Genomic DNA, 21,301 nt, shown 5'->3' on the forward strand with positions numbered 1-21,301 from the left:
AAATTAATTTAACATATCTTTGACTTGGTGGAACAGACGGTGGCAATGTGATATAGGGCGTCGAAATAGAGGAATACAGCTAAGCAAATAAAGAATCTACAACGGCCAATAGGAGTATATTCCAAGATTAGTTGGTCTTTGTTAATTAATTATTAATTAATCGAGTTTCTCAGAAATTACAGGAATTAATTTAAATAATGATAATTGTAATAAAATTAGAAAATGAAAAAGCATGACGCCAGAAATCGTGGGTGGAGTAAAATGATCCGTCTTTTTTGACTTTATAAAAGTAGCTTTTCTCCAAGTGTTTTTGTTTTTACTTTTTCAGAAATTATTATTTTTTTCCTAAAATTGTTTTTTTTTTTAACCCAAAAAAAAGGTAAGCCCACTGTTTTGGGGTATTTTGTTTTTAACTTCGGTCAACTATTTAATTAAAAAGTTATCTCTTCGTGTTATTTGAAATACACATAAAAATATTATTTTTTTAATTAAATAGTTAGTCGAGATTATTTTATAAATTTTTTCAACTTTTAAGTATATTAAAAAGCATTTGTAAATTAGGTTGCTGTAATATAGTTCCTTCGATGACGTGGGTTATTAACGAATTAATTTTCGTTTGGAATCTTTGTTGGCAGTCAAAAGGACACTGGTCTGCATCGACGTGACGATTTGGTGTTTGTAAAAATAAATAAATGAGAATTCTTGTTATTTGATTTAAAATTATAACGAATAATTTAATTTTTTGTATTTAGTTAAATATATTTTTATGTTTTAATTAATTTTTTGCTTGGCTGTGTCAGTTTTTTGGAACAGTAAAGGAAGTATCTCAGAAATGTTCTATCAGCAGAAAGTTTTGAGCTGTCTCCTATTGACCGATATGGCTGGAGACAGTACATTCCTGACAGAGCTTTTGGAAACTGCTTCTATGCTGGTACTATGATCTTCAGATTCGATGTAACCATGTTAGCAGGATATGATTATTCTTTGAAATCAATATCCCAGTAGATGTACATGGGTGACGAATGGGCTTCGAGTTACCGTATGTAATTATGTACATTTAAATGATCTATCTTGAAGCCAAAAACAAAGAAAAACACATCTCCCGAGTGTGTGGTTCAAAACTCAAAAGATGAACTTTGATACAGTTTTCATAAAATTTTCCTTGTTGAGTGGCTTGGTTAAAAGATCATCTACTCCAGCCTCAATCATCGTATCTATCTCTTCTCCCCAGACGTGAGCTGTTAATGCAACGATGGGGATACGAACGCCGTGAAATCGCTCTTCTTGTCGTATTCTCCTGGTTGCTTCAATCCCATTCATTATGGGCATCTGTTAAAAGGACAAAAACAAAAACCTTCAAAATCTACACAAAATATATAAGTAACGTATTAACAAGTTTTTAACTCTACTTACCTCGCAATCCATTAGTATACAATCAAAAGGTTTTAAATTCTTAGAAGCTCCAGTAATTGTTTCATCCCTGAGACTTTTGCAAACAAGCTCCAAAGCTTCTTCTCCATTTCTACATGAAGAAGTCACTGCACCAAGCTGTAAAGCCACAGATGTAGCTATCCTAAGTCCCACAGGGTCATCGTCTGCCACCAAGATTTTCTTCCCACTCAGAGGTTTAATTTTGCCTGTCTCTTGCTCTTCGATTTCCACGACCTTTCGAATTCCGACATCATCTGCGAAAGATAGTTCATTCACACCCTTCTTGGTAATGTTCATAGTGTTCCCAGATGTGCCGGCCACTCCGAGAGAATAGATATTTTCAAAGTTTTGAGTTGTTTCCCCTTTTCTAGGAAGCGGCATGCCACGAAGTTCAGGTAGAAGACCGATAGTTTGATACAAACGGGATCCATGGAAAGGCTTGGACATGACTACATCAGATTGAGGCAGAGCATGCTCGCCAATGCCCCGGAAATTTGAGCTTTCTGATCCCGGTTTGTCGAGCCAAACGACCCTACTGCAACAACCATTGTTTAAATCCCTTCTGAATTCAGCTATAGCTCTGGTGATCTCTCGAAAAGGTCCTGCACTAGTGTCAATCACTATCAAAATGAAGCTAAACAAACTACCCGTCGTGCAAGGCTTACTGTGAAAGTTTACAGTATTGTCGGTGCCATCCAAAGCACTGAGTGGCACTTGCTTTAATGATTTTGTACTGGATGCACAAGACGTGTGGCCGTCGCTTCTTGAATTTACGTCAGATTTAGCGGAAGAGCTGTATTGTGAGAGTCTAAGCTTTCGCTTGATTTTCTTTAGAGTTGGAGAAAGTTGGTGATATTGCTTCACGGTATGCACTTTAATGCCTTGTCTCTCCATGTAATTCTGCAAAATTCCACTTCTTTTAGCACTCTGGAGCAAGAGTATGACTTGGGATACTTCGGATTTCGGGCTTTGTGTCCGGATGATAGATCCCGAACGTCGAAAAGAATCACTTGAAACGTAACCACCATGAGCCTCGACGTCTACTTCTCTCGCATTGGCTGAAATACCTGTACTGCATATGCTGAAGAATGTGTTAACTCTGAAGCAAGTCCCCTTCTCGCCAACTTCTTTATCCACAATTTCTATCTCTCCGCCCATTAAACGAACCTGCATTCGAAAAATGTATAGAGCTTAAAGAATCTACATATTAAGGTACATAGCTAGTGCCACGCAGTAGCAGTAAATCAAATGAAAATTGGACTTTAAGTCGGTAGATCAGTAATTTCGAATGCAAAGAAATCACAGTAGATAGCCTACCAGGGATTGAACAATGCCGAGTCCTAAACCGGTGCCTTCCGTCCCAAATGATGTCTCTTTGAGTTGAACGTAGTTTTCAAATACAGATTTTTGTTGCTCTTTTGGAATCCCTTTTCCTGTGTCATTCACCTCGAATATAAATTCCATGCAATTGGGATCCAGCTGAATACTTTTCACAACTTCTGACTCGCTATACGCTCTATCAACCTGGAAAAACAACCACGGTAAGCATCTCACCGAGCGTTTGTTAGAAGCAAGAATGTCAGTTTCAAGACTCGATTTTCTTGCCCAAGCTCGAACCACCACATGCCCTTCTGAAGTAAACTTTACTGCATTACTCAGTAAGTTGCATAAAATCTGCTTTAGTTTCACTCGGTCCCCTCTCACACGGGAGGATTTCATGATAGAACCATCATAAGGATCCAAGATTATGTCCACCCCTTTCCTCATACCAACAGGATGAAACAAATCAACTACATCTTCTAGTAACTGGTCTATGTCAAATTCCTCCTCCTCGAGTTGCATTTTACCGGCATCTATCTTTGTCGTATCAAGGATCGCGTTTAATATACCTGAAAGTAACAAATAATTCAACAACAAAAAAAAATGATGCAACCGATACATATATCAACAGCAACAATATGCGAAATCCAAGAAAAACTAGCCTAGAAGATCTTTGCTACAAGCTTCCATTTGAAGTAAATTTGTATGCAACTCTTGTCCTGAAGGATCTCGTTTAGGGACTATGTTTTGGGACATTTCAATCAATCCTGTGATGCCTGCTAAGGAAGCACGAATATCGTGGCTCGCACTAGCAAAAGCTAGACTTTTGTTCATACTCTTTCTTTCTGCCTGTCGAGTTGCTTCCATTTGTTTTATCAATGCACCACAGAGATTCATTTCTCTTCTTGCCGCTACAACGATCAAATACACAAAAGTGCATATGGTAATTATCATACAACCGATGAATATCAACAGAAGTATAAATGCCGACATGATGTTATCATGAATGAAGGCTGACAACCGACTATGTGGTAGTGCCAAAACATAAACCTGACAAAAAAAAAACAAATTTAAGAGTGGAAAATTATGAACTACAAAAAACGTGCATAATAATACATATGATCAAAAGAATAAACTCATACCAGTTGGAGTCCCGCAATTTCAACTGATGAACAACTTACCACGTATTTCCTACCCCAAATGCTTAATACAGAGTCTGTCAATGTCCCTTTATCAGAGTGGCATGTTATATTTCCAACTGCACCTACTCGATCACCATCAGGGCCTAACAGGTCAAACGAGGCTCGATCATCAATCAAGATCATTCGAGTGTTCGGAATTCCCTCAGTTAGCATAATCCCATCTTTTGTGGCTAAAATCAAGCTTCCATTGTAAAAGCAAACCCCCGCCGTGAAGAAATCAATCAATGATCTCATCGAATACCCAAATGTGATGACACCTGTCCGATCCATACCAGCATTAACAAGCAACATTAAATCTTGAGAATCAGCCCAGTCAGTCTCTACTGAGGCATAAACATTTGAATTGTTTAATGCACTTTGAAACCAGATTGTGCTAATTACATCAGATGGAGGAAACACAATGGCTTCGCCGTATAGTTCCCCCGTGGCATTTGCTGGCTGTGTGTACCAAGTGAACTCTTTTGGGGCATTTTGAGTCGAAGAAAACGTAGTATTCGAGTACAGTGCAAAGGGCCGACCACCTTTCACATAGTAGCCAAAGAATAAGCCATCCAATCCAATGTATGCTACTTCAGAAATGTATGGTAGTGTTGATAGAGCTAGAAATAATGTATGAGCCACCTACATTATCAAAATAATCACATTTATTTTTTCGACAAACGCACGCAAGCACACACACATACAGTAAGCAAAATCATAGCAACAACTGAAATATTTTTATAGATACATGTATGCCGACCTTAGATTGGATATGGGAGAAAGATCGAAGTTCATTTTCAACCAAGAATGAACTCAAGAATTGTACTAAATTAATGGCGGATGCATTAACCGGAGAAAATAATGTACTTGTTCTCTGAATCCCAGATAACAATTCTTGATTGATGTTGCAAACAATCAAATTCACTTCATTTTCGATCCTTCTAACGCGATTAATCCACAAGGGGATCAACAAGCCAGCTAGAGATAGCACAACAAACATCTGCTTTAAAGCAAAATTAATGTAAACCTGTCAGCTTCAATTATATAGAAGAATTTTTACATGTTTATTACTTGGGAATTAATTTTTAAAGACATACCAGGAAAAAAAGACAAGAAACTGGCCTCAACACTATGCATGAGGTCGGCTTCATTTTATTCTTGATTGGCTCAGTCACTATAGACCAATGCACCTGAAGAAGTTAATTTCTTGCATGTAGATTCATTAAATAGAATAAACAGACATTTAATGTGAACATATCCATGTACCCATAGAAGTGTGATTCTCGGGCAATGTTTTCCAATTGTAAGAAGATATATGTTAAATCAAAAAAACACCAAAAGGATAAATCTTACATATATCTTTTGGTATTTTTATGTACGTGTGGTGTATCTCAATACTTGCCAAAGATACCTTGTAGAGATACAAAATCAGTACTTATTGCATTTATTTTAGGAAATGAATCTATGCATGCATGGAAATTCATGGTTAGAGCCATAAATTAGGGCTATAATGAAAAGGTAGAATCCATCTAATTTTTTGGCATAATTTTTTAAAATAATAAAACAAAGTATTTTAGGAATTTAAACCACGCACGGAAATTCGTAAATTTTGAATTCACGGTCACAACCATGAAATACGTGATTTGCATTAATTTTTAAAATTAAATTTTGGGGAAAAAAATTCTGAAGAGTGTACAATCATGCAGCTGCTTTCTTATTTTTATTTCATTTTTTCATTCCAACTAACATAAATTAACAATTTTTCGATGTGTAGAAATAAATGAAATTTGTTACATATACTAAACTTTAATGCAAATTAAAAGCATTAGAATAAATTATTATTTTTGGAATATTAATCAAATAAATATTTTAATGTAACATAAAAGTGATATTTTTTTGGTTTATTGCAAGCAAATGATGTATTTTGACATAAATACCACGTAGAGATTAATTTACAAAAAATAAAAAAATAACTCTGTCTTTCTTTCTGATGTCGGCAAGTAGGGGTGGACGCTGGTCGGGTTTTATCGAGTAATTATAATCAGATACGTGACATGTCGGGTGAGAAAAATTATACCCAACACTACCGGACCCGATAAATCCCTTTCGAAAAAAAAATACTAACATAAAATTGTGACAAAACAAAAAACAAAAATCTCGAACAAATGTTATGCAAGAAAAAATTGATTTTGAATAACATAATAAGTAGGAAGAGATTAAGTGCTCTAACTTACATTTGATTGTCGTTGTCAATTGTAACTTGGAGAAGAATTGGCGATAAAGTAAGAAGGATGTTGTGGGCGTGGAGGATGTTGTGGGATTGTTTTGGTTTTTGGGAAACCATAAAAATACAAAAAAATAAATTTGTTATAATTGTGTGTGTGTATATATATATATATATATATATATATATATAAAATACCCCCAAAAACTTATCTTTAGAAATTAGATTGCAAATGGGGTGGTACTATTTAGTTGTTTTCATAATGGTCTCTATTTATATTGATTTACAATTTAAATAATATTTTTTAATATAATATAGTAATAAATTAATTACTTTTAAATATAAGGAAGTTTTGGTTTTTGGAAAGTGCTTCACCAACATACCAAGATATTTAATACAAGGGATCTAACATTAATATATAGTAATAGATATATAATGAAAGTCTAAAAATATTATATCTAATTAATGATTGATAAAAGGAAATAAACCGACTATTTATGATTTCCTTTTAGAAAAAAAACCTTCAAATCAAAAATTCATATATATATATATAAGTTTTATTTATCAAATCTCATGATATATTAAATATAAAATCCCACAATATAATATCAAAATGGCACACGACCTAATTAATCAAAGAAGAGGGCCTGAAAGAAATAAAATCTCTGATTTATAATTTGCCATATTGGTTATAGCAAATCATAAAACTACTTCCTTGATAATTAAATATGTCTAATTGAACGAAATATAATTATTACTAGATGTTTAATGAAAACGAATTTATGGGAAGTTAGGGTTTTGTAAGAAATTGGTGTAAATGCTTTGCATTATAGAAATAAGAAAATCCACATTTATTAATTATGAGATTAAATTCCTTGATCTTTTTATTATTATTTAGAAACCTATAATAACAATTTAGTAATCAATTCAAGTATACTAAATTGCTTATAAAAATAAGGAAACCCCATAATTTGCGTCTTATATTTTGTCTATTTACTATTTTGGTACTTTATATTATCAAAATTTAGCCTTACTACTGTGTTTTTAAATTTTTTATAATTTAGCCCTTATATAAACCTCACATCGACCTCATATTAAAAAGAGATTAAAATTGAAAGAAAGTAAAAAGGCGGACTAAAATCAAAAATAAAAAACATAGAGATTTATAATTTTTCGATTGTACAAGTATCCATAAACAAATACACGTTATATATATATATATATTATATATATATATTTATTTTCAATGTCAAACACCCAAACTTGGATCCTGTCACTTGTTCAAGACACACATATAATTGTAATAAAATATATATAATCCGTAATTGTGCACAAATCAAATGTAAGTTTTAGTGTCTTCCGCAACGTAGATACAATTCATCACAAATCGAGAACTTCTTTGGAAATACAATGACTTATTTCATTTTCACAAAAATAATTAAGGTCAATTTAAATAACACAAAAACTTATATAAAATCGTCTGACAAATCAATTTTATGAAACATATATCTTATCAAGGTACTTATTCTTGCCGTAAGCTGCTAAATAAAAGAAATGGTTTTAAAATAAACTTACTATTTAAAATCAAATATAAAATCAAAAAATAATTAAACTACAGTAGGAATGAACCGTATGAATTATGTAATGAAAGAGAGAGAATCAATCAATTACGTGTGTGTATTGTTGATGGTAAAAATGTTAAATATCTTACAATTGAAGTTTGTAACATGGAGTTCAAACTTATTTTTTTTGACACTGAGATTGGATGGATAATTTGAACATGATTTTGAAGATTTATAGGAAAATTATATTTGTTACAATCAGATATCGAAATTGAGATATCGTCTCAAAATTAAGATTTTGATGTCAAATAAACTACAAATCATCTATGTATATACATCAATTTTAGTAAGATATAAATTTAAGTAAATATGAAAGATATTTAATATTTTTGTCAGCAGGCCTGTGCTATTATCTTACTAATTTGGAAATATCAATATAAGTTATTGGGCTACTTGCCCAAATAATCAACTAGCCCAGCGAAAGGCCCAGGTGATGGCTCGAGCGGAGCGGCGGCAGTTTCCCGCCTTTGTTCGCCGCCTTATGCGCTTCCAGGGGTGTGACATTCCGTTCCCGCTCTTTCTCCTGCGCAATTCGTGTGATCACTTGCTGCATCCCCTCTGCAAATTAGATTTATCTTCTATTTTCTTGCTCTAGATTGACATTATCTTGCTGACTTTATAGAAGAGTAGCAGTAGGATGGCCTCATCGAAGAAGACGAGCAACGGTCGCTCGCCGCTGGTCAATCAGCAGAGCCAAATCACCGCTTTCTTTACTAAGAAGACGGAAACAGTGTCTTCATCTCCTTCTCCGTCGCCCAACCCAGTTCTCCGTAAGCAAAACCCTCATTCTAGCTCAAATACAAGTTCCTTTCAAAGCCCGAGCCCGAGCTCAATCACCACATCGCATTTGTCGCCCAAGCGCAAGAAGCCTATACTTGTCGTTGGCACGGACTTGTCGACCCTTTATTCTGAAAAATCCAACTCCGATAAAAAAACTTATGGACCAGAGGTGGTTGAAAGGAGGATCAGAGTTTATTGGCCATTAGATAAGTCTTGGTACGAAGGCTGCGTTAAATCGTTTGATAAGCTATCGGGGAAACATTTGGTGCTGTATGATGATTCCGAGGAGGAAATGTTAAATCTTTCGGGGGAGAACATTGAGTGGGTTGATGGGGAGCCAGCTAAGAAGCTTCGTAGACTTAGAAAGATTTCAGTTGTGGAAGATGAAGAGGATGACACCGAAAAGATTGAAGATGATTCAGAGGATGAGGATTGGGTGGCAAATGTGGAAAAAGCAGCTATGGAAGAGGAGGATCGGTTGGATGATATGGATTTGGATGAAGAGGAAAGTGGAAAATGTGATAGAAATAAGAAAGTGTATTCAAGGAAGCAAAGTGGGAGTGGGAGTGGGAGTGGGAGTGGGAGCGGAGGAAACAAACTGGGGTCAAATGCTAGTAAGAAGAAGAGCAAGTTTTTCGAAAATCTAAAGAGCAGTAATCAGAAGGTTCCCCTCGCTGTCAATGGGGACAAGCTACCCAATCCTATGAAAGATAGTAGTGCCGATAGTAAGTGATATATGGATTATTTTTTCTCGTTTGATGTTGAATGTAAAGTAAGTGAATATTTTTATGACTTGTATTTTGGTATTTCTGGACTGGATTGACGTCGTTGTCGATTGTTGCATATTCCAGCAAGTAGACAGGTTCTGACGAGCAGATACTTTTTTCTGTTTCCTTATTTTTTAGATGGGATAAATGTATCTATACCAGATTGTTCCTTAGGGGGAAATGCAGCTGATAGATTTGCCATGCGCAATATGGAGAAGCTAGGCTTCCTTGAGAAGTGAGTCAATATGAGCACATTTTTCCAGCTATAAATAATCTTAGAGGCAATACTCAAGTCTAGCTGAACATTTCTTGTTTATTTGCTGGAAAATCTCAAACTGTTGTGCTGCCATTGTTCACATATGTTTCAATATCATCTCCCTTCTACCATTCCACATCAAATCCTATTCTGTATTGAGTTCTTTTCAAAATAAAATATAAGACATTCAATATGCATCTTGCCTTAAACAGGGATCGGAGGGATGCCAAAAGAAGACGTCCTGGGGAGGTGGACTATGACTCAAGAACCCTTTACCTGCCTCCAAACTTCGTAAAAAGTTTGACTGAAGGCCAAGTATGTCTACTTATTCACTCTATGATTATAAATTAATCGTGATATTTCTAGGTGGTTTATCTAAAGCCGCTTCTTTGACTTTAGAGGCAATGGTGGGAGTTTAAGTCAAAGCACATGGATAAGGTTCTTTTTTTCAAGGTAATAGCTAGAGTTCATACAGGCCCCAAACTTCGTTATCAGTATCATCTACTTTATTAAGAGTTCTTGTTTAACTGTGGTCGTGGTTTTTCCTATTGAATCAGATGGGAAAGTTCTATGAACTTTTTGAAATGGATGCGCATGTTGGAGCAAAAGAACTTGGTTTACAATACATGAAGGTACTTGGGCTCAGTAGCGGTTGGTAGCGTATAGATGTTTGCAAAAGATATGATGCGTCTTGAGAAGTTGTGCATCCTTTGGAAAATTTTAAGCTGTGTGGCTAAAAGTTAGAAAGATTGTATTGGCCTTTTGGTGTAATATTGCTGAACTTTGAATGTGGTTGCTGTTTATTCTGTCAGGGGGAGCAACCTCACTGTGGGTTTCCAGAAAGGAACTTCTCTGTAAATGTAGAGAAGCTGGCTAGAAAGGTGGTTTTGGAAGTAGACTATTCTTGTCTAATTCTTGTGCTTGAATTCTTTTTTTCCCGGCTGCTGAACCGTACTTATAAACGAGTCCTTTGATTTAGTAGGGATACCGTGTTCTTGTTGTGGAGCAAACAGAGACACCGGAGCAGCTTGAGCTTCGTCGAAAGGAGAATGGCTGCAAAGATAAGGTCATTCTAAATAAGATAAGATCATAGGATTTCTATACCATATTTTCTTATGATAAATTGAGTTAGTTGTTAAGATGGTATGTTATTTCTATTTCCAGGTTGTTAAAAGGGACATTTGCGCTGTGGTCACAAAAGGAACTTTAACAGAGGGAGAAATACTTTCAACCACTCCCGATGCTTCTTATCTTATGGCAGTTACTGAAAGTTGTCAGATTTTGGCAAATCAACGAGGAGTCCATATCTTTGGTGTTTGCGTGGTTGATGTCGCTACAAGCAATATTATTCTTGGACAGGTTGATTACTAATTTAAGTTGCAGTAAATTTATACCAAATATTAATTCACAAACTAGTATAAGTTTTGATTTTCAGAGTTATCTGTTATATCCTCAAATTCTCATGAAGATGAAAAATGCAACTATTTATTCGTAGTCCGTGGACTCTAATATCAGGAAGAACTTCATCAATTCTTGGGTGCTAAAACAACACCTAGTGTCTACTATTTCTCCTATATTGAGGCTTGAATTCCATGTTTTAAAACTTCTGAGAATGCACGCATTTGACATTGATTATCTGTAACTTTGTGCCTAAAAACTGGAAATCCGAGTATATACAATAACAAAATATTCTGTATCATCCAAAAAATGTATGTGGATGACAGGGCTTCATTTTTAAAGAAACTTTCTGTAGTTGTTGAGGGAAATTATTTATGACACCAATTATGCTTCCTTTGAGCAGTTCAGGGATGATTCAGATTGCACTTCCTTATGCTCTCTATTGTCTGAACTAAGACCTGTGGAAATTATCAAACCTGCTAAGCTGCTATGTCCTGAGACTGAAAAGGCGCTGTTTAGGCATACAAGAAATCCTTTAGCCAATGAGTTGGTTCCCTTCTCTGAGTTCTGGAATGCTGAGAAAACAATTCGTGAAGCTACGAGTATCTATCAGCGAATTGGTGATCGGTCATGTATTGAAACTGTAAATAATGTCGTAGTCAACTCGTCTTTGAATTGTGGTGATTCTAAATGTCTTCCAGAGGTATTATCTGACCTTGTGAATTTGGGTGAGAATGGGAGCCAAGCACTCTCAGCTCTTGGTGGTACTCTTTTCTATTTGCGACAAGCGTTTTTGGATGAAACCCTACTCAGATTTGCTAAATATGAGTTGCTTCCATGTTCTGGTTTTGGTGAAATGATTCAAAAACCATACATGGTTCTTGATGCTGCTGCACTAGAAAATCTTGAGATATTTGAAAACAGCAGAAATGGGGAGTCTTCTGGGTATGCACGGCTTACTCTATTCTGTTATGTATTTTTTTAAAGCTCTCTTCTTCAACATTGTCATAACTATTTGTCGGTTTCATATATGTGCAGCACATTATATGCTCAATTGAATCATTGTGCTACAGCATTTGGGAAAAGGTTACTTAGATCATGGCTGGCCAGGCCTTTGTATCATCTCGAGCAAATTAAGGAACGGCAGGATGCTATAGCAGAATTGAAGGTGTGCTGTCTCTGAAAGACATTACCTCTTTTTTATCATCCAGCTACTGGCTTCAACTTTTTCATTTGTCATTTGAGTATTTTATCGGTGTTTTGAAATTGACTTGTACAACAACCTAGGGATGGAGCGGTTGTCGGTGGATCGTTCCTCCTGGAGTGCTATTTTTATCTGTAGAGGAGCTGAAATTCATGCAACTTTGATGGATCATATTTTTCACTGAATACTGCACCTTTATCATAGGATCTACCTATCCAACAATATTTATTTTACTTATATTGTCAGTCATATCGTCGGTCTGAAATATTATCCATCTACATGACTTGAGTTTATCTACTGAACAACTAATTGATTTTAAAGCATCTGGCTTTTTAGGGAGTTGGTCAACCATATGTGCTTGATTTTAGAAAGGAGTTGATCAGGCTCCCTGACATGGAACGGCTGCTTGCATGCATCTTTGCTAGCAGGTAATGCTGCAAATACCGTTGTATATTCATAATTGGTCACAGGAAATCTCCCATTGGTCTCTTATAGGGAATTCATGTTTTTGTGCTTTGGGTGAACACAGTGAAGCTAATGGTAGGAATGCAATTAAAGTTGTGTTATATGAGGATGCATCAAAGAAGCAGCTTCAAGAGCTCATTTCAGCTCTTCGCGGATGTGAACTGATGATTCAGTCAATTGCATCATTTGGTGGCAATTTGGGAAATGTTGAATCTAGGCTATTACATCATCTTTTCGCTCCTGGTACTAACTAATGCAATAACATTTCTTTTTGCTTTGCATTGCTACATAACATCTTACAAGCAGCTTATAGAGCAGGTGCTGGGATTCCTGATATCAGTTCGATTTTGAGGCATTTCAAGGATGCCTTTGATTGGGAGGAAGCAGATAATTCAGGGCGTATAATACCTCGAGAGGGGGCTGATGTTGAGTATGATGCTGCGTGTCAAAAATTGGATGACATTGAATCCGATCTGAGAAAACATTTGAAAGAACAGCATAAATTACTTGGCGATGCATCCGTAAGAACTTCCCCACATTATATTGTTACCTAAGCTTATGCTTGGTACTGTGATAGAATTATCTATTGATAAGTTTTGTTGGGATTACTGAAATGATTGGATGTGGTGTAGAACAGTGACATAAATAATAATATGTTTGGTTGAATTGCTCAAGCTTGGGATTAAGATTATAATAAAAAGATAACTATATTTTCATCTTGTGACCATCATAAATAATATTATGTTTGATTTGGTAGGATATGACCAACATTAGAATTAAGACTGAAAGATGAATTGTATGAATTGTATTCTCAAAATTCGGCAATTATAAATTTAACTATATATGGTTTGGCTAAAAGTATATACGAATCATAAACATAATCTTGTTAAATAATTTTATATTAGTATATGACTTTAAGCAAAACATAGAAAGTGCGAGATTTGGAAGGGTAGTTTTGGTAATTGAGATAATCTATAACCAAAACTGACAAAAAGTCCCTTGACAATAGTAGATAACGGGTCCATAGATTTTCTATGGGTTGTAGTCATAGAATTCATATCAGACTCTTGATAGTGTTTGATTAGCAATGAAACCTAAGACTAATCTGTGAAGTAAACACAACCTGATAGCATCTTAGTTCAGCATATCCTATAATTCCATTAATCTTTATTGTTTTGTAGATCAGTTATGTGACGGTTGGAAAAGACGCGTATCTTTTGGAAGTGCCAGAAAGTTTGTCTGACCGCATTCCAAAGGAGTATGAGTTAAGATCATCTAAGAAGGTAAGACAAAAAATATGGAGTCTTTAGCTATTTTTGGCTCTGGTTATTTGAGAAACAGGAAATTATTTTGTAGAGAAGATTTTGATAGGGGATTTATGCCCTGCGTTTCCAAGAGTGAGCAAACTTATGAATCTTTAAGAAAGCCAGGAAACCAGAGCAGCAAAAAGGGAAATCTCTCAGCTTATTCTCAAATTGAACATGACATTCAGAATCATAGTTGTTGTCTTCAATAATGTTGATGAGTTTTATCTTCTTAAAGTTGCTGTAAAAACTTCCTATTTCCTCATATACATACATGGAGGACAGAAGACCCGAATTACATCCTTTTTTCTATTTTCTTCATCTGATAAAAATATTTTATCATAACTATTCTGAAATCAAAGAATAGCCTTCAAGAATTAAACATCTCATTGGTCAGTTGAGATGCCAGCAAATGCGCCATTATTTTGCTTGGCACGCCCATGGCAAATACAATGATTATTATCATGAATAGTAATTTGGACTTGCATTTACTTCTGTTGACTAAATATATTATATTTTTTTTATCAAGTAATTATAAGTTGATATCGAACATCGATTTTCATCCATTGATTTGTTGGAGATCAGATAAGTTATTGGCTATGGTATTGCGAAGATAAACTTGTCGATGCTTTACTTTATTTTTCTTGACTGCTTATTTTACTTCACTAGGGTTACTTCCGGTACTGGAGTCCAGTTATTAAAAAATTGTTAGGAGAACTATCTCAAGCTGAATCCGAGAAGGAGTCAAAATTGAAGAGTATCCTGCGGAGATTGGTTGAACGATTTTGTGAGAATCACTGTAAATGGAGACAATTGGTCTTAACTATTGCAGGTATGATATCATTGTGAATGTATAATGAAGGATGTATTATGTCGTTCATACTATCATGTGATCCTCCCATTCCTTGTCTGAACATTACATCCTTTGTCTGAGAAGTGAGATATTTGTTCCACGCTCTTGTGCGGTATTGGTGTTATTTTAGCATCGGTCTTTCATGCGAGATAAAACTGACTATAAATTTTATCGGATGATTAGTTTTATAACAGTATATGTCATATAGCGACATAGGTATGTTGGCGGACATCCACATAGTCGTAGCAACTGAAATCTCCACTCGCTGATATCGTGGCTGGCTTTGCCCAGTGATAACAGAATGATCTATAAGCTGAAAATACTTCTGTATGGCACATTATATATCGATGCAGTAAACTCTCAAAGTAGCATAAAGATATCCAAGAGTTGTTCAAAGGAGAGGCTGTGGGACAAAATCTCATATGGCGTTTACATTTTTCAGAACTGGATGTTTTGATCAGCTTATCTATTGCAAGTGAATACTATGAAGGAAAAACATGTCGTCCAATTCTATCTGCTTCTTTTGCCAATGAAGTGCCACGCGTGAGTGCTAAAAGTTTGGGGCATCCTGTTCTTAAGGGTGGTACTTTAGGAGATGGTACCTTTGTCACCAATGATATCACACTTGGTGGTTCTGACAATGCCAGCTTTATACTTCTTACGGGTCCTAACATGGGTGGGAAGTCTACTCTCTTACGCCAGGTTTGCTTGGCTGTGATTTTGGCCCAGGTCAGTTTTTGGAACTGTAAAGGAAGTATCTCTGAAATGTCCTATTTCTTTTTTAATGGCTCCACTTAATTATTCCAGATTGGAGCTGATGTTCCAGCAGAAAGTTTTGAGCTGTCTCCTGTTGACCGAATTTTTGTTCGAATGGGAGCTAAAGATCATATTATGGCTGGCCACAGTACATTCCTTACAGAACTTTTGGAAACTGCTTCTATGCTGGTATGATGATCTTGAGATTCAATGTAGCCACGTTGCACCATATAAAAAGTCCTCATGGTTTTGGTTGTTCTTCTCAATTATTCTTTGAGATCATGAGATGTGGTTACAATATTCTTTTAATAGCCCAGTAGACATACATGGGTGACTTATGGGCGTCGAGTTACCATTTGTATGTAGATTCCATAGAAACATTAAGAGCATTTCAAATTTAAGAACTTAGCTAATTGCATCTGAGGTTTGGTTTTGTTGCAAAATCTGTTTGTTCTTATAGTTCTTTGTAGCTCCTTAGATTTGTTTAGTGTTTAGCTCGTTTGCATTGTGTTTGTCATGTTCTACACCTATTGATGTTTAATAATGCAGTCTTCGGCTACTCAAAGTTCACTTGTGGCATTGGATGAGCTGGGACGAGGGACATCAACATCAGATGGCCAAGCCATTGCGTGCGTGCTACTTCACTTTAATTTATTTGATTTTTTTCCACGTTTTCATTTATATTTAATATTTGTCAGATCAGACATTATTTTGCAGGCATTTTGGTTATGGTCGAGACAATCAATCTATAATAGCATACGTGTTATTTTTCATCTTTGGTCCACCCTACTACCATTTAACTTCCTGAAAGATTCATCAAAGAGACTAATTTTCATTTCTCAGTTTTCTTATTCTGATATCTTTTGCCAGTGCATCGGTTCTTGAACATTTTGTCAGCACTGTACAATGCCGGGGAATGTTTTCTACACATTATCACAAATTAGCAATTGAGCACCAAAAAAATCCCAAGGTAATGGCGTCTTGTGTTTCTAAAATGAAAATTTAGATTTGTCTAGCCTAGTGTATAGAAAGACCTTTGGGGATATGTTATTGAATGCTCTTTAATACGATTTATATGATTCTGTAGTTGAGGCATGTTTATAGTGTGTTTAGGTTCTTGATTTGTGCAACTCATGCAGAAAATTTTGTATCCTAAAGTAACGTATTATTGAAGTATCAATATTATTGTGGCAAATAGTTTAAGAAAATCCCAACGGGGAAGAAGATTAATGATTTATAGACTCTGTTTGGACCTAAGAACTGCTTTTGAACGTCTGCGCAGGTCTCCCTCTGTCATATGGCATGCCAAGTCGGGAAAGGAATCACAGGTTTAGAGGAAGTTATCTTCCTTTATAAATTGAGGAATGGCACGTGCCCTAGAAGTTATGGTGTGAATGTTGCTCGATTAGCTGGTATGTTAATCCTAAACGGCATTCGAAATACGTGAGGAACTCTGTCCTAACAAATAAGAAAACCAGAAACTTACAAACCAGGAAAGCTCAGGTTCAAGCGTTTGAACTTCTTAGCAAGAATTTTCATGTTCTACCTAATATGAATATTCTGCATGATCTTTCAATCTACCTTTCCTTTGAGACTTTATTAATTTGATCCCAAGGCAGTTCCTTGTTTTCTGCTGCTTTTCATTTATCCTATATTTTTCTGCCTGGATATTGTTGTTTTATTATTAGCACCATTTTCCAGGACTTCCTGATGCGGTACTACAAAGGGCAGCAAAAATGTCTACGGAGTTGGAAGAAGGAAGTCATGGCAAAATCTCGGGAGTGAACTCACCCATTCAAAGTTGGGAAGATGATGCCTCATTGGTCATCCAAAACTTATCGAAAGTTGCAGCTAACAAAAACTGGGAGTCTTTGTCTAAAACCATTGTTGTTGAATCTTTGATCAACCTGCAGAATCGAGCAAGGTTGTTTCTGAAACAATGGTAGAAACCATTTACAGAACTGCAGAGAAAAGAGATCAGTGATTCCATCTTTCCTCGGCAGTGCAATGTTCGTTTCAGTACTGTAATTGAATCGGGTTACAAAATTGTGTGTTCAATCTGAGATTGAACTGAATCTGCATCATATGTTCATGTAGCTGTTGCAAACAGAATCTCTCTTCCTTTCAATTGAATGTAAAAAATTATATATTCTTGTTTGTTCTTCAACAATAAATATTATGCGTACAAGATGTACAACCGAAGACAAACTAGTTGACTAAAGTAATATATTGTGTCAGGATACACTTCTCTTGATTGTCTTCATTCCCCGTCACATGCCCATTTCCGAATTCTGAAACAAGCAACACAAATTCAACTCTTCCATTCTATACAATAGAAGGAATCGGTGCCATTTGTTCATTTCACAATCAATATATGTTTACAACTTTAACTTGAGCCAATTGATCGTTAGGTAAATTGCATTGCATTCGCTGTCCATAAAAATAAAATTTTTAAAAAGTCAAACAAGCACGAAACCCTCTATATAAAATCACCGGTCTTTTAAAACCTTATATCTTTTTAAAGCATGCATAAATCTCTGAAACTAAAACATGAATAGTGAAACAGAGTTTTTTTAAAAATATTCTGCATGTAGGATTTCTTGCTATTTTTACTTTCACAACCAGTGCGAATGTAATTTGTCTATGGAACGTGTGATTCATGAAATTTTACAAGGGTGACGTTAATAATCCGAAGGAATTACCTGACTATGATGCCTAGCAGTGTCTAGCAATGCCATAAAAATCCGAAGCAGAATGTACATTGGAAAAACTATGCCACTAATCTTGACTAGCAGCAACTGCGTGAATATTTTAGCCAAAAAAAGCTCAATCAGTTTGTGAAACATAGTGTAGAACTTAATTCAAAGTATAGGAGTATCACAAGCACTTAACAGTAAGAAGTGAAAACGGGTATCCTCCGACACCCACGGCGAGGACAACATAGATATGTCTGATCAGAAGCAGGGCAGTGAACTACAAATATGAGAAGAGTATCTGGTAAGTAAGAAAGCAAAATATAAAAAAAAAAAAAAAAAAAACATAAACAAAACAGTAATAAAAAAATCTCAAGATATTCTCATTTAGTTGTTTTCATCTGCATCACGATTAGAGTTCAACACCGTGGAGAGTCAAGTGGCTTTATTTGGACAATTTGTTCATATTTAATTTGATTTTTATGGCACCTTGTCTTAAACAACTACATACTGTGATAAGATATACTCGCAAATCATCTTCAAATCTTTTGAGAATTTGAATTTTAGTTTCACCCCTCATTTGAAAACCTGACTCCGCCAATGCCAATACCATGAAACCATAGTATATCGCCTTACGCATGAGTTTGCTTACAATACAACTATCATATTTTAAAAAGAACATAGATTGTTTGAAATTTGACCTCAAATGAGATAAAATATGAAAGATAGACTAACAACTAGAGCCACTGATCTGCAGTAAGTAGCACTTTTATCAGCTGCGATTTCAAGAATTTCTTCTTCGTTTTCTTGATCTGCCCCAGTTCTCGATTCTTCCAAACTTACCCTATATGCAGCACAATATTATATTATAGCCAGATCAATTAAAAGATTAAATATAACCAAATTGTATACTTTTAAAGAAAATGAGAAAGACAAAAATGCATACCTTATTGTCAATATTGTATCATTTAATTTTGTCTTCTGGGGTGGAGATGTATACCCAGGTTCAAATTTCTGCAATAAAATATTTCAAAGTATGACAATTTTTTAACATAATTACGTCAACTCCGACCACCCATTTAATTAAAAATATTATTCATGAAATTGCGTAGTTCTCAGGTTCACACAGATACAGATAAGATTGAAGAAATGTCCCATTCTTTGCAAAATATATAAAAATAGAGCAACTTTCTTTGAGTCCAAGAAAAGCCAGTTAGCTGAGAAAGAGACATAAAACAATTCCTCTGTCTTGCATAATTGATAAGCTCATCTATCACACGCTGTTTTGAAATAAAAAATTTAACAATTATGAAAAATCATCTCTTTATAAACAAAATAGACAAATCCCAGTGATAAAAATCTGAATTGATATGATAATCGTGCTATACTGTCTGATATCGATTTGGTATAGGCTATCCGAAATGGTTTTCTTTGGTTACAACAATCTTATAGCGACTTGAGTTAATCATTTTTCATACGTTTCTACAATCGAGAAAGATACGGACTAGTTGCTACGGAAACTCATCATACCATAGTTTCTAAGTTGATGGCGTGAGAATGATTATTAATATATATATATACATAAAATAAAGGGATATTTGTGGGTACCTCTAAGCAAATTTCACAAGTCGTGTTTCCCTTTTCATTGCACCACCTCTGAATGCAATCTCTGTGCGCAAACTTCAAACAGAGATAGAAATGAATCAAATAATCTATCAGATTATCGATAAATATCAATGACAGCACTAAATAGAAACAGATAAACTTTCTTATAATATACTACTGAATTCAAAGTAAAAATAACATTAAAGTTAAATTGAGTTCACTGAAAGGTACTTTTAAAATAAAAATCACTTGTAACATTAAATTCGAAAGTTCAAGAAAAAAAAACCCAGAGAAACTTTCTGGGAAATATACCTTCAAACAAGAATCAATAATAACATTAAATTTGGAGCATATTTTGCGATTGAAAACAGAGAAATTTTCTGGGAAAAATACCTTTACAGTCCCAGAACAAGCACAAGGGGCCTCCAATCTTTGAAAATCTTCTTCATGGCATATTCTGCATGCAGATATCTCTCCAGAGTATGATCTTAAATCATCTGCCAAGAACACAGAGTCACCCATTCTTTTTAAAAATAATAAGAAATTAATATTAAATTAAAAAGATGTATTTCCCCTCTATGTCTCTGTAGCTCTTTGCTTCTTTCCTCTCTCGTCAAATTTACGAGTTTTGTGGAATTTATTGGAAATAAGCTTGGATGTGACGTGGAGGTGAGTTCATCAATATAATTAAGTAACGTATGGAATATTTATTTTTGCTCCCTATCCCAAATGATGGCAACCGATCACCAAAGTTGGGGCGTAGTTCGATAATTGAATTTTTGCATAATCCAATGAAATGATTTTTTCCTGACCATATGGAACCGTAACGAATTTTCGATCGAATCCAGACAAACCGAGCCAAATCGAAATTCAATTTTTTTTTTTTAACTGAGATATCTACTATGTATGTTGAATAAATACTCGAACTAATGCAGTAGTGCACACTAGTTGGTTAAATAAATTGGCCAAATACTATACGAGAAGCTCGTCTAAGTAAATGTTGATTGAGAGATTGTTTGACTATTGTCCAAACGCCTCCTTTGACAATCACAGTCTCTCACACATATATATCAAAGTCTATTTATAAAAAAAAAAAAAAAAAATTGTTATTTTGGTTTGTTTAGGTTTCTAGAAGTAACAAAAACGGATCTGAAGAAATTGAAATCAGATCGTACGATCGAATGATTGATTTTTTGAAAAATAAAAAATTGAATTTCTTAATTGAACAGATAATATTTTAAAATTAAATCAATCTGGTCTATAATGTTTACCATTATGTGCAAGCACACATTTTGTGTAATTTACATACACGGAAGTTCTGAAATTCTAAAACAACCCTTGGCATGGGAATGAGCTGGACCGCAACATGCCGGCGAGGTGTTGTGGTGATAATATACTACACACGATAATCGATCATATGATGTCGAATAATATCAAATCAA

The 21,301-nt window shown here is 35.1% G+C and overlaps 3 protein-coding genes across 7 annotated transcripts; 1 reads left to right on the forward strand and 2 right to left on the reverse strand.

Moving 5' to 3' along the window:
* Window positions 1-1,122: 1,122 nt before the first annotated feature.
* On the reverse strand, window positions 1,123-5,083 carry LOC142528555 (histidine kinase CKI1-like). The gene is made up of 7 exons (XM_075633596.1): window positions 5,030-5,083; window positions 4,693-4,932; window positions 3,894-4,574; window positions 3,414-3,801; window positions 2,749-3,320; window positions 1,414-2,598; window positions 1,123-1,329 (listed from the first exon to the last, which is right to left on the reverse strand). The coding sequence occupies exons 1-7, from the start codon at window positions 5,081-5,083 to the stop codon at window positions 1,123-1,125; spliced, it is 3,327 nt and encodes a 1,108-aa protein (XP_075489711.1).
* Window positions 5,084-8,170: 3,087 nt separating this feature from the next.
* LOC142529479 (DNA mismatch repair protein MSH6) lies at window positions 8,171-17,712 on the forward strand. Of its 3 annotated transcripts, none has more exons than XR_012815904.1 (21): window positions 8,172-9,283; window positions 9,464-9,560; window positions 9,794-9,896; window positions 9,981-10,034; window positions 10,139-10,213; window positions 10,394-10,462; window positions 10,564-10,647; window positions 10,746-10,940; window positions 11,383-11,924; window positions 12,018-12,147; window positions 12,520-12,611; window positions 12,713-12,891; window positions 12,967-13,169; window positions 13,830-13,931; window positions 14,622-14,784; window positions 15,248-15,534; window positions 15,613-15,750; window positions 16,111-16,190; window positions 16,432-16,531; window positions 16,844-17,064; window positions 17,263-17,390. XR_012815904.1 is itself a non-coding variant. In XM_075635021.1 (21 exons), exons 1-21 carry the CDS (start codon window positions 8,416-8,418, stop codon window positions 17,505-17,507), a joined length of 3,936 nt encoding a protein of 1,311 aa, XP_075491136.1. In that variant the 5' UTR covers window positions 8,172-8,415; the 3' UTR covers window positions 17,508-17,712. The 3 variants fall into 3 exon arrangements, 2 of the variants coding, with proteins under 2 accessions (XP_075491137.1, XP_075491136.1); XM_075635021.1 differs by having other exon boundaries at window positions 16,844-16,973; window positions 17,263-17,712; XM_075635022.1 differs by lacking the exons at window positions 16,432-16,531; window positions 16,844-17,064; window positions 17,263-17,390 and adding an exon at window positions 16,279-16,425 and having other exon boundaries at window positions 8,171-9,283.
* LOC142529480 (uncharacterized) lies at window positions 17,662-20,546 on the reverse strand. Of its 3 annotated transcripts, none has more exons than XM_075635023.1 (7): window positions 20,253-20,546; window positions 19,863-19,934; window positions 19,201-19,268; window positions 18,990-19,098; window positions 18,454-18,534; window positions 18,264-18,359; window positions 17,662-17,886 (listed from the first exon to the last, which is right to left on the reverse strand). In XM_075635023.1, the coding sequence occupies exons 1-7, from the start codon at window positions 20,379-20,381 to the stop codon at window positions 17,770-17,772; spliced, it is 672 nt and encodes a 223-aa protein (XP_075491138.1). In that variant the 5' UTR covers window positions 20,382-20,546; the 3' UTR covers window positions 17,662-17,769. The 3 variants fall into 3 exon arrangements, with proteins under 3 accessions (XP_075491138.1, XP_075491139.1, XP_075491140.1); XM_075635024.1 differs by having other exon boundaries at window positions 17,662-17,852; window positions 20,253-20,541; XM_075635025.1 differs by lacking the exon at window positions 17,662-17,886 and adding an exon at window positions 17,910-18,173 and having other exon boundaries at window positions 18,233-18,359; window positions 20,253-20,543.
* Between the last annotated feature and the right edge of the window lie 755 nt (window positions 20,547-21,301).

This window comes from Primulina tabacum, chromosome 16 (genome assembly GCF_025594145.1).
Source record: "Primulina tabacum isolate GXHZ01 chromosome 16, ASM2559414v2, whole genome shotgun sequence".
NCBI lineage: Eukaryota > Viridiplantae > Streptophyta > Magnoliopsida > Lamiales > Gesneriaceae > Primulina > Primulina tabacum.